Source organism: Cupressus sempervirens, chromosome 1, assembly GCF_028749045.1.
Source record: "Cupressus sempervirens isolate cs-2001-9-10 chromosome 1, ASM2874904v1, whole genome shotgun sequence".
Classification (NCBI taxonomy): Eukaryota; Viridiplantae; Streptophyta; class Pinopsida; order Cupressales; family Cupressaceae; genus Cupressus; species Cupressus sempervirens.
Genome location: NC_143118.1, coordinates 670471334 through 670485563, shown reverse-complemented (window position 1 = coordinate 670485563; position 14230 = coordinate 670471334). Strand labels below are relative to the sequence as shown.

The 14230-nt window shown below is 34.3% G+C and overlaps 1 protein-coding gene across 1 annotated transcript in view; it reads right to left on the bottom strand.

The window, feature by feature from the left end:
• The window catches only part of LOC149579658 (oligomeric golgi complex subunit), a 56931-nt gene that overhangs the window by 15168 nt on the left and 27533 nt on the right, over positions 1-14230 (bottom strand). The window contains exon 5 of the mRNA XM_089786453.1: positions 1255-1322. Coding sequence (XP_089642579.1) covers positions 1255-1322 — 68 coding nt within the window. The remainder of the gene's footprint in view (positions 1-1254; positions 1323-14230) is intronic.

The window sequence follows — 14230 nt, the reverse complement described above, 5'->3', positions numbered from 1 at the left end:
ATCTTCCATGAACGAACCAAGCATGTGGATGTTCACTGTCACTACATACAACAACTGGTTGATGACAGGACAATAGATTTGCAATATGTTGCTACCACATATCAGACTGCAGACATTCTCACCAAGCCTCTTGGTCCTGATAAACGTGCCCAATTCAGAGGACAGCTTGGTGTTATAGATAGATTACATTGAAAGAGGGTCTTCCGATAATAGATAATCGTCTATTATTAGTTCGTGGTAATCTATCGTATATATTTAGTTAGCTTTAGTTAGTTGTAGCTTTTTTAGCTTTCTTTCAGCTAGAATAGAATGTTTCTATTCTTTACGATCATTTCCTATTCTTTTGTATGTAATGACCTCTTGGTCTCTATTAATAACAAGCAAGTATTTTATCAATTTTATCAATTACTTCATAATAGTTTATGCACAAATAAATGATTCTTATCTCTTATGTGTACATTCACATTCTAGAATATAAAATATGCCCAACTGTCTAAAATCCATCTTGTAGGAAGGATCAAGGGTGTAAGAGGAGAGTAGTAAGGGGGTTATCTAAGTAGGCCACCCTAGAGTTGATCGTATAACTGGCTCCGAGTGCTAAGAGAGATCTGGCATTCACTCCACCCATGGGCTTAGAGTCAATATTGCTTTGAGCGGACCTATCATGTTCCTTCCTCCAAAACCTTACATGTTTGTATAATATTAGAGATATTATATGAATGAAAAGTGTTATTTCTCACCCTATTAATTGGAAATGTGTGTCTGTTTCTTGGGTTATTATGACTATAGGATTCTAATCTACGATCAAATTGTTTAAAGAGATATTTTACTTCAGACGATGAATCCTAACTGATTTGTTGCAATTATGATTCTAAGCAAAATTTGGAAGGGGTCATTATACGCTAATTTCAACCACAGAAGATAAAGCCTATAAGCATTGAAAATACAAACTATAACAATAATACCTTGTATCACCTTCTCCCTATCTGCATATACTTAAGCTAATGGCTTCAATAAAGATACCTTCAGCTAGCATCAAAACTCACTATGGTAACTCTTTAATTATTGGGTCCAGTCTCCTTTTTAAAATGTGCATTCTTTCAGTATATGCACTATCTAAGTAAATGTAAATACTAAAAATATATGGGGAAAGCATATTTTTATGCAAATTTTCATCACTCTATGATTCCTAATCTTTTATTCCACACATTAATTTGGTACTTATCATAAATATAAAAAAGAAGATAGTTTTACCTACAAAGTCGTTCATATGCACCTTCTTGGTAAACAGCCATCATATCCATTAACTCTAATCCTGCACGCTGTAAAACGAAAAAATTGCTCAGTTGGCTATTAGATAATATTCTTTACATTCCAAAACATATACATGTATCACTTAGCTAGCTGCGTTAATAATTAGAACAGATTAAAATATATGAATTTTTTTCATAAAGAAAATTTCAACCACGCTTCCATAAGAAAGGACAACTCTTCTCAAACCAGTAATTAGATTGTTGTATTGTGCATTAGATTGTCTACACATGAATCATTAGATTTCATGCAATATCTCATCTGCATGAGAATAGTTGTGCTTCATATAATACCGCATCTGCATATGAAGTCCATCTCACACAAGGCCGTCTCTATAGAAAACTTGTGTACATGGTTATTGAACTTCAGTTGACATTGACTCTTTCAGCCTTATGGATGCCAGGAAGTTGGAACCATAAAAATGAACTTATTTGTTGTAAGTTTTTGTTATTGGAATCTTGGTCTTTTTGGATTGCAGAATTTCCTGACCTAGAGAAGGTACAGGCCTGTCTACTCTAATAATGCTAGAGCACTATTTCTTGCAACCTATTTATCTTGTCGATAATTCTTATTCCAAGTAATACACTTGTTCTGTAAGCCAAAATCAAGAGAAGGCATAGTTCACCTCAACTTGGGAAAAGCTCAGTCCCCAAAATCAGAATCACCATGCTTGGAATTCATTTTTACTCTCAAATGCAAATAGAGACCATAAAGCTCAGCTTCCTCCAAAAATATATTTTTTGGGTTGTCTGTTTTCTGTTTGAACTTATATGACCTTAACATAAGGTGTCTACAAAAAGCGAAATTTCTCTGGATAAATTTGAACAAGAAATAATTTAGATCCCAAAAAGTTCTCAGTTATTTAAACTTTTGGCTTGTAATAATGGTGAGCACCATATTTTGCAGAAATTTTACAGTTTTACTCTGCAAGATGATAACAGTAGCCACAAAATTCATTTGCAAGATGATAACAGTAGCCACAAAATTCATTTGGACAAAGATTGACACGGTTGTAACATATTTCAGAGGTTAGTAAGCTAAAATTTATTAGAAACGAACTCGGTTGGGGCCCACTGATTTTGCCATGCTTCTCAAACACTTACTCTGGGTTAATCAAAAAAGGTAACACAAACTTTGCTTTTCCCCTTTCATTTGAGTAGTGTTAACCACTCAATATTTTTATGAACACCAAGATTAAAAGAAACATAAGTGATTGCAAATGCCCCCCACTCCGCCATATAACAACCCACAACCTATCTCAGCTTTGAAAAGTTAAAACAAACCAATTCAAGTACATGAGATTTAGCTTATCTTGAAGAAATATTAGGTGCTGTGTGACATTACTGATAATGCCACTGCTACTGCCTGTATTTTTGCACTAGGTTTCTCAAGTTATACGCCCATCGATAACCACAAGAAAATATATTTTGCTGCCCTAAAATCTACCCAGTTGACAACCAACCTAGAGTGTACCAAATAAAAAAACATCGACAATGACTACACCAGAAAATATATATACAGGCACTATTTGGTTCTTTCAAGACCAGGCCTTCAATATTACCTATTAGAATATTATTTTATATCCTCAATTCTTGCTATATTTAACTAGTTGTTCTAGAACCTTAGTTAAAGGTCATTTAGGCTTTGTTTTTTATTTTCTTAATCTGGTATATTTTTAGATGTCTTTGTTTAGGCAACTTTGCTTTTTAGTTCACACTTTATTAATTGAAAACTCTTTGTTTTAGTGTATTGTTAATACAATTCATTCTGTTCTTTTAGAGTTCCATGGTATCAAAATCAAAGTGAGTCTAGGTCGGACTCCCTTAGGGGAGAGCTCAGGATTTTAGAAGCCTTTTATTTTAAAATTTTAAGTGAAAATTTCTCAAATGTTTCAAAGAATTTTTTATTATTAGAATTATCTGGGCTTTCAATATTTGTTTTCCTATTTGGGGGTTTTCATTAGTTTTTATCCTAAAAAAAATTAGATGGTATTTCAATATTTCCCTTTAAAAAATTATCTGTTGGGTTTTAATAATTTTTCGTCAAAATTATTTGATAGGTTTATTCATCTTTCCCCTTATAAAAAAAATTTGGAGGGTTTAAAATTTTTCCCTCAAAAATTAACAGTTTGCTCATGTTTGATCTGGTCAAGGTTTCTGTAGTTCAAGAGGGCTCTTTAATTTCTGAAAAGCTTTTAACTTTTCTCCTCAAAAATGATGGTTGGTATAGCTAATCCATGTCTCATATTTTGTGCCAGCTATTTGTTTAGTTTTAATCACATTTTCACCTCAAAAATCTTTTATGGTTTCTATAATTCATAAAGTTTGTGTGGGATTTTCTGTCAGGGATTCCTATTTTCAGTTTTTATACCATTTTTTTCCATAAAAATCATGCTTTGTCAATTTCAAATCATGGTAGCTTGAAGTTTGTTTTCAAGCATCCTGCTCGGCTGCACTAGTTTTAAGTGGCAGCTATTCTCATTTTGTGTCTCTGTCTACGAGGATCCCAGTTCTGTTATCCAACATCAGATTGGATGTTTTGTGAATGATTTTTGGTTAGAGGTTTTGCAGATTTTGGGAGGGTTAATGACAAACTCATCTCAGTAGCAGAGTGAGTAGCATGCTCTTGTCTCTTGTTGCAAACCATTCTAAAGAAGAGGAAAGCCTTTTCTATTTTTTCCTAGGCTACTCTTGGTCATTGCCATTGTGCAGATCCAAAGAGGATCTTAGCCACAACAAAATGTTCTAGATACTTTATGACCACAATATATATAGAGTCTTCTATAGGGTAGTTGATAGAATGGTCATTAGGGAAGGGTATTTAAATATTTTTAGTTTCCTATATTCTTGCTATATTTAGCTCACTATTCTAAAACCTTAGTTAATGGTCATTTAGGCTTTATTTTTAGTTTTCTTAAACTGATCTGTTTTTAGACATTGTCTTTATTTAGACAACTTTTATTTTTAATCCAGACTTATAACTGTTAAATTTGATCAGATAAAGTGTGAATTTAATTTGACTATCTTAAAATGATATAAATTATATATCAGAAAAGCTTTCTCTAAAACTTTATACTTCCTTTAGAATATTTCCAAAGATCAGTTCCTTAGGAAAAAATCAGATATTAAGAGTTTTACCAAAATAGAGAGAACCTTAGAAGACTAAGATTTTATGTATTTGATGGTTCCTCTGATTTTTATTCTACATGGTTATATAAGTGTTGAATGGGGCATGCCCATGAGTGGACATGACCCCACGTGAAATCACGTCACTTCGGGACGGTACTTCACATGGAATCATGTCCCCATGGACATGGCTCCACAGCGTTGAACTTAATACAAACAAAAAAGATCGGCTGCCTGATAAATATCTACCTCAGTCAACTTTGAATAAATTCTAGTTTGCAACCCGTCAGTTTAATCAGATTAATATATGTTCAATGATATAATATAATATAATATAATATACATACATACATACATACATACATATATATGTATGTATGTATATATGTGTATATATGTATATATATGATTTCATTTAAAATATATATTAATTTCTTCAGCAAAATACAATTATCCAATTGTCAATATATGACAATACTTTTAAGTATCTAAGTATGAATTGTATAGTAATCAGTTATCCGACTGAAGCTATCAATCATCAACAATAGCATTTGTTAACTCTATTTATTTCAGGGCATACAGTATTGTTAATAAAATTCATTCTGTTTTTTGAAAGTTTCATTACCAAGCTCTTAATTCCCCTGTCCACAACTGATGATATTGTAATATGAGTTATAGGACTCAGTGCCCTTCATTTATAACACTTAAAAATAACATGTCCCATATTTGTTAGAACTTTACTGATACAATGGAAAGCAGCATGCTCCCTGGGTGAAAACAAGATGCAAGATACTGCCTGATATATGAAGATATAGAAAGAACAAGACTAGTTTTAATCTCCGTGTTTCTTTTCTAAGAGGCACAGTATTTTTAAAAGTGTCAATGCATCATATGAAATAAAAAGGGCCCAAGTTATTATGTTATTTTCTAAGATATGATCTTCTGGTGGTTGGATTGGGAATGAAGTGTGTTGGATCAATTGTTACATACAATGCTTCTATCACACAGTTCTTGATAAGATTCATGTGGACGGATTTCTAACCAATTTTTGGACCACATGTGCAGTTCATTGTTTGATACCTTAACACACATTGAAGCCTGTGTATATCCGTTGGATTTATTGCAGCATCAATCTCTATGAAAAGTTTGTGCAACATTTCTTTTGCATTTTCTTGTGAATGTCATTTGACGCAGGACATGGTAATTTACGAGGGAAAAAATCAACACTTTATTGTTTGGATTAGAGGCAGTAAAAGAGTAATGGTAATAATGCAAAAAGAAACAGGAAGTGCAATTTAACTAAGGAATAAATTTTCTAATGCAGCATGGCGTATGTCAATGAAGATTTGAATTCAAGAAGACCATGGAATAATTCAAGATGCAACAAGAGTTTTAGGTTATAAACCCTCATAATTGAAAAGGGAGAGCAGTCCTAACAAAGTATTTTTTATTATTGATAATTGATTTATTTGTTTCTGTTTTTTAGCAGTATATATCGATGAAGAGCCTGTCAATGTTCTGACAGCTGCAGGAGAAATTATTCATACCTGCAATGGTTGTGCAAATTCCTTGTTGATGATTACCCTGTTCTCAAGCTTTCTCAGTTTGGCTATGCTGCCCCATTCTTCTTTGGGTAAGGCTTGCAGTATTATTATTTATTCGTATTGATACATTTGATAGCTGTTGACTTCAAGCACACATTTTTGGAACAGCTATGGTTTTGTAGACAGCTTCCCTGCCTTTGTGTTCATCCTTTATGTCCGACTGTATGTATGATTGTATCAATTGCTTTGAACATGAATTGTCTATCATTTGTAAAATAGTTGGGAATATGATTGGGCAAGCCTCTCTATTGATTTCTGTATTCACTCAATACCAGTTACTGTTTACTTGCTATGTATTATCAAAGGCTTTACCGTAAATAAGATTGTGTGCAGAGTTGCCAGAAACTCCTCTGTCCTTCCTTAGGTGCTCGTATCCGTGTATCCAATTTGGAAACGTTTCTGATACTGCCTGGCTACATGTCAAATATTGTACCCATGTCTGCCTAAAAAAACTTGAGTTTCCAACCATGCCAAATACTATGTGATTCGACTATTTAAAAGATTTGACATAAATCTTCCCAAATTTGATTTTAAAAAAACTTAAGGCAATTTTTTTTTAAATGATTTAAAGAAAACCTACACAAAATGAGAAAGACAAATAAAATGTTTTTCTATTTGAGCAACCCATTTTTTGGGTTATCTTCTAATGCAACTCTACTATGTTTATGTATTGTGAAGCTTTAAATTAACTTATAAATATTTGTGTCAATATCGCTTTTGAAGTAATGAAAATCTCTTTAAATAACTTTAAAACTATGTTAATATATGTGTATGTTTTATTTATTACTGCTGTGTTGAGCCGTATCCATATTGGTGGTCTTAAAAAATGGCCGTATTTGTACCCAATACCATATCTGTATTTGTAACCGTATCCGTATCCATGCAACTTTGATCGTGTGTCTATAGATTATGAAACAGCACCTGTGTAACTGTTGTCGGGAGCTAATGTGCCTACGAGCAGTGACCCTTTGCCTTCCAGCTGTTTTCTTGTGTATGATGCAAGGTCTGTTGGTCTTCAGCAGAAAAGAAAACAATTCTCTTTGCAGTGTCTTAAATTCAGTGTTTTTCATGTATTGTGAAGGTGTTGCCCTATAATTTAAATTGGTCTATGAAGCCCTAGCAGTTGAAGATGTAGTTTCTATTTCTTAGTTTGTCATTATCATGAATTCGGGATTTCAGGATTTTGGGATTTGGTTAACTGTCAGGAAATAGGCTTCGGAAATGCTAGAGTCGAGGGAAAAGAATTTGTTCATCATTTTGTCTTGTCTATATGTGTCCGGATTTTGAGTCTAGTTTTCTCTCTTTCCTATCAAAAGAAAGCAGGATTTTGGGATTTGGTTAACTGTCAGGAAATAGGCTTCGGAAATGCTAGAGTCGAGGGAAAAGAATTTGTTCGTCATTTTGTCTTGTCTATATGTGTCCGGATTTTGAGTCTAGTTTTCTCTCTTTCCTATCAAAAGAAAGTAGCTGCGGAAGTTCAGGAAAATAAAAATGCAAGGCATGCCTATCATCCATTTAGTGGGAAATTCAGAGAATGCAAGGAAAACATCAGGTTCCGAAGGAAGAGAAAGAAATAATGAAGAATACACAAGTAGATGGCAATCAATGAAGATTGTTGCCAGAGTCCAGAGGCTAGTAGAAAACAAGAGGGAACAAAGCAAATAGTCTTGAAGATAGAAAGTGGAAATTTTAGATTTGTCTTCATGTCCATTGTCAGTATCTGAAGGAAAGAAAGCTAGAATGAGAAATTCTGGCTATAAAGGAGAAACAAAAAGAAATAATGTGATTGCTACACTTTTCTCCTTTTATCTGAAACTTCTATGTTTGAAACAAAAAAGTGCAGAAAATTAAGGAAAGGAGGAAAATAGTTGGATTCTGATAAATGAGAAGCCATATGTTTTAAGAGCAACGACAACCATTTTGAATCTGCTGATGTGTCACATTTTTTTAAAAAGTCTGATGGACATTAATGGCTCAATGAGACTAGCATTTATAGTGCATTCTGCCCCAAACATTAAAAGCATAATTTGACATCATTAGTTGTACATTTCAAAAGGATTTCGAAGATTTTATATGTGAGAAACAAGCTAAGCTAGGGTAGTCTGCATTGCAATGACAAACGGCAAAATTTAGTGAAAATAGTGCTATATTGCATCATATTTACTGTGAAAGCTGAATTCCAGATTAAAGAGGTATAATGGGTTTCAAATATTCTGGTTATGATCATTTGATTGGGTTGGAGAGTTCTTTGTCACAGATTGAAGACACAAAATTATCTAGGTTTGATCTGGATGATCTACACAGGAGAACTCACAGAGAACCCCGACATCCTATCACAGATAAATTAGCAGTTAGCAGATTGATAGAAGCAGCTGGTTTTCCTGTCGCAGTTCAGTGTCCTGAATTGATAATGGAGTGCATTAACCGTTTTGACTCAGATACCACAGAAATCAAGAAGGCAAATAATGAAGTGCTTATTACTCTTGATAAAGAAACCATTCAAAATTGTCAGGTTGCCAACCAGAGTGGTATATGTAGACTGGAACTTTAGCGCTTCTCAATCATCTTTAATGAGAAGAAGACATACTACAGGGACCTAATGTCCAAAGAATGGTTTCAAGTAAGGAGAAGAAAGCAATCAAAACTCCCCAAAACCATATATGGCACCAGTTTGAACGGCGATATAGCAGATATTCTGATGTTGTTGCAAAGGCTAAGGAGAAACGAAGAAACCCTAAATTTAGAGGAATGGACTTTCTTCTTTGTGCAAACAATATGTTTGAAGGCCAATTAAATGGACTGGGCAGGCATTATCAGTGACAGGTTATGTCAATTGTTCCTTTGTTTTCCTTTGAAAAACATATTCTATATGTCATCATATATTATTTATGCCCTAGCCTGTACAAAGTACTGGCCAAGCTTGAACCACGTGCAAGAATTTAATGACAATATTCAAATATATGAATTTTACCCTTGTCGGCAATTGCAATAAAGCTACACTGACTTCAGGAGGCTCAATGAAGCCTTCGTAATGAAAATCAGTCAGGAATTACAAGGGTGCCCTGAGCAACAAATCTCCCCAGAGGCAGTGGTGACAGTTTTGACATATGGGAGTTATTTTACTCAATTCCTGGCATTCACCCACATTCACGTGGGGGCTTTTGATGGATTCCCACACAAGCTGCCCACATACCCTGATGATAAGATGATCATCATTGAATTGTGCACACGGATAGTAGGTGCGCTTAGAAGCACAAAGTCAGCATTGCATTCCCTATTTTGCTTGGTGCACATTCATGCTCTTCTAATTCTAATGCTGTAAATGTGACAAAGGCTGCTACCAAGTATTCTTTTGAAAGCTTTAAATTTGTCAGACTCCACTTTGATGAAAGCAATTTTGTGAGAGAATCTGCAACTTGCTGCTGCTTATTGTCACGTACTTGCCTTGGAGGACTTTTGGGCAAATTGCACTGATGATTTTGAAATAAGGGGAAGATCTTGGTCCCAATTGACAGTGCAGCAAATTTGAGATTTGAAACTCTCTATTGATGTCAATGGTATTGATGAAGATGGATGGTTTTACATCCCAATTTTTGACCTAGCTTGAAATATAGACATTGAGGTTCGCATGAAGTCAGTTTAATTTGATATAATTTGGCAAAATGGTAAGTGAAAATGACATGCTAGTTATTCATTAATCGCAAATTCATGGAATTAAGACGAAAGGTTAACTAATATGATTATTTATAATTTATAATTTAATTACAGAGAAATTCCTTGCAGGGAGCTTGTCGAAGGGGTGGAAGCATTGTCAAAAAAGAATTAGGCAGGGCATCACCATCATTGGACAGACAGGTAGAGGACCAAGCAATTTGTAACAGAACTCATCTCTGGAACTGCATGAGTTGTTAATAATTAATTAAGTTTAAAATATAAACATATTCTTAAAAGATTTTAGATTATCTTTCATCGTATTATTTTTTTAATAATAGTTTATATATGTGCATTTGAATATAAAAATGTTTTGGCATCTTTATATGTTAATAAATTAATAGAATGATGTTTTAAAAAGTACTTATAAGATTTTAATAATTTTCGAATTATAATAATATTTGTGTTATTTTCACTTTCCAGCTCTATTATTTCTAATTTAATATTCTTTAATGTTAGCACTTAGTCATCGATTTAAACATTAAATAATATTAATAAAATAAAACCTTTCATCTTTCACCTTCGATTTAGTATATCTTCCTTTTCATTTTATTTTTCTTTTCCAATGGATGGAATGCAAGTCGAATTGAGTCTTGTAACGGCAAGAAGCCGTAGGGTCAAGTTCGAGTTAATAAATGACCTAGCCTTGTCGTCTTTCAAGCATCCTGAGATTTTTGTCTCGAACTCTTTCTGCAATCACGTTTTCACCCTGCAAAATCCGTCAACCATCCTGCAATTTCATTTACCACTTGCAACATCATCCTGTCTTGCCACGATATTATATTCTCTGAGCTCCCACGAAATCATTTTTGCACATTCTGATCATTGGTTCCAGCGGATATCTAAAGAGGCCACCTAGAAAGATCTAGTAACCCATCTTTATTGCCAAAGCCAAGTATAAGATGTAACTGTTCAGGCACCGAGGAGACACCGATCTAAAGATCTATTGATGGTTAGTGAGTGCAATGAGTTGTTCTTTTCTAGTTTGCAAGTTGGATATAATATGAGTTCATCTGTTGTATCTGTGTGCATTGAGAATTTGTTTTCAAGGATATAGATATTGAAAATTGGTTGGAGATATAAGCATAGGAGACAAGTAAGAATGTTGCCGAATTTAGAATGGCCAATCATGTTTTTCTTTCTAATGCAACTGTGTTCAATGTGTCTCTTTTTCCTTAATATAATTGCAGACTAAATCGGGGTGGTCAGTAAAAGAATTCTAGTTCTTGGAAACTGCCTTAAACCATAAATGTTTCTTTATTCATAAGGGAGTATTAAACATGTATAAAAGATATGGATATGCAATGAAAAACTGTGATTAACTAATTCAATTCAGAATGTATTACAAACATTCATACCCTGCAAGAGTGAATTTATTAATATTAAACAAGCACCTGGAAATCATGGGCTTGGAGGCCTGATGAGGTTGAGAGGGTGTGAGGAAAGATTCATCAACAATAAGAACCAGTAATATCAGTTATGACATTTTAATATATATCATTTAATATGAATTAATAATAGCTCATACATATTCCTGTTATGATGATCTCCTGTTGCCAAGTCGTATGGCGTGTTATATATCATGATGCCCAGTGAATGGTAAAATGTTCCCTGTCAATTCTGGGTAGGGAGGGCCTTTCTCGTTAGAGATCGTGTGGGGATATATATTGTGGTCCGAGGTTGGGTGGTAAAGCCCCTGGCAATGTTTCACCTCTCTCAAGATGTCAGATATGCATCAAACAGAGATAAGCCATGAAATCAATTGTTTATCAGAAACAGGTATTATCATTTTTGTTTATGAGAAGGTAAGATTAAATTAAGTTATTTCATTGTTATCATCATTTTACTTCATATAAATGAATATTGAACATAAGTAATTATCTAATCTTGAGAAATTGTCACAGATAAGCAATCGGAAGGAAAAGAAATCCGAAGCCTTAATTGATTGTGTGACAGCTGGAACCTTAATTGATATGGTGGTATTGGAAGCCCTAACTGAATCCGTGGTTGCAGAAACCCTAAATTGAATCTATCGTCGCTGAAACCCTAGATAAAATCCATTGTCGCGAAAGCCCTAAATTGAATCCGTGGTCGCGAAAGCCCTAAGTGGTAAAGCAGTACCAGAAGTCCTAAATAAACCGATGCTAATTGATGCCCTAATTGTTAAAATGATATGTGATGCCCTAAGTTAAGTTATATTGATATTTAGTGGTATTCATCAAATGATTTTTGAGATAGCAGTCAATTTGAGAAATTGTTATAGTGTATTGGTGGACTAAGTCAAGTGGTTGCAGAAGCATACTTAGATGATTTTCAGTCTCAGTTTTCCGAGGTATGTGATTTCAATTTCTGAAGTTATTTCATTTAATGGTATTTCAAGTAATTAGATAAGAAATTTTGTTTAACTGATTTTAACGGTAAATCTTCTTCATATGAACATGAATGATGTAACTGCCTTCCTATGAAATCGAAGTTATAACTGAATTCTATGCTTATGTTAGATGTTAATTTAGACCTGGGAAATCTGGTTGTTACAAATGGGATATGTTTGACCCTCATTATCAAAGAAAATAAAAAGGAACTCCCTTGAAACCCATTAATTGGGATATTCTTGAGGTGGCCAACAATGATACAAGGAACCACTGTGTTAAGGAGAACCAAGGAGTGGGTTGGGAAAAAGAGGATGGAAAGGCAAAAGATCACTTCATCACATGCCTCCTCTACTCCCATGCAAACTTCTCCTACAGCAACCCCAACTCCCACTCAGGCTCCAACAGCTCCCATCCCACCATCTTCACAAGTTGCAGGCGGCTGAGATCAATCACTGAAGAAGAGGCAAGACCTGAAACCTACATCTAGTGTTAGGCCTTTGCCAAATGGTTCATTTGACCATCGGTGGGGATTCTGAGACAAATGCTGCTCCATCACAAACTAAGCAAGCCTAAGAGCCCCCAGCCCAAACAGAGGAACTGACAGTAGACCATGCAAAAGCATAGCCAAGGCAAGAGACTCTAACTCAGTGAGATTCTAGCACTCGAGGAGGACACGCCTGTTAATTTCTAGGATCATTTCTACTAATGTAGAATCATAGCCATTGTTATTGATGATCTTCAAATGCAGATGTGGATCTCATATAAATATGAGAGGGGAGACATGTTTCATGAAAAGATATTTCTCTATGGTGTAAACATCATTTAAATAATATTATATTAACATGAATAATAATATGTATAACAATATATATATTATTAACATGGATAAGTATATATAGGAAATGATGATTAACAATAACAATAATGAATATTAGATCGAATCAATCCAGCTGAAGCTACAACTTTAGCACTCTCACTTAGCTAGAGAGGATTTGTAGAACACGTTATGATCTCTCAAGTATATGAAGAGAGATCATCTCAATATGATATTCAATTCCCTATGACGCTAAATTTCACACCTTTCATAACACACAATTGAAACAATTTCCCATAACTTCAATATAGCTTAAACACCACCTAAGTGTGGTCTATAATAGTAACTATGTCATGGTGTCCGGCAAGATCCAACCTAAAGAGCCATAACAAGTTGGTTATCATGGTGTCCGACAAAATCCAGCCCAAAAAACCATGATAAAAGGTCTACCATTTATGAGATTACCACCTTACAATGGTTACCTTCTGTCTGTTTGTTATCATGACTTCCAGCACTCTAAGACAACAACTTAATGAAGTCTGTCATGATAACAAGTCTACCATTTATAAGATTGTCACCTTACAATGGTTACCTTCTATTTAAATATGTCAATGAAAGATTGTCACCTTTCATTACATATCATATGTGAAATAGTAACCACCATGAACCAAGTCAAAGGGTGGTGCAAAGGCTTTCACCTCAATTCTCTCTCATAGAGAAGAATGCATTCCAAGGAATTTCACTTAGAACTTCTCCTCGTAGAGAAGATATCATTCACAAACAATTGCACCTCAAAAATTCTCCCTCTGAACAACGATTTTGGGAAGTCAGATCCAGTAGTTACTCCCTTAGAGGCTCTCTTCCCCCAAGGATTCTTGTCAGACCTCCTCTGAATTTGATATCAATTTTTTGATTTTCTGGTGATAATTCATCACTTCCTCATGATATACATAGAAGTAGGCCCATCAAAAGCATGCAATCACACACATGTATTTCTAGACTCCCTCTAAGTATCAATCTTCTAAGTTCTTGCATTGCTTTAGAAGCAGTGTCATATTCCCTCTTAATGTAGAAGGATCTCATAATCTCAATCATCAAAAACGTTTGCTTCAAGAGCCTCACTTTCTACATCTTGATCATCAGGGTCTTTAGAGCTACTATCATTAGATTGAGTATACACAATATTTGGTAGCATATGTGAAGTACTAACCTTCTTTTTTTGTAAGAACATCCTCAAACATAAAGGAAAAGATCAAGGCAAATAACCCTTATAGTATGTATAGAATTACAAAT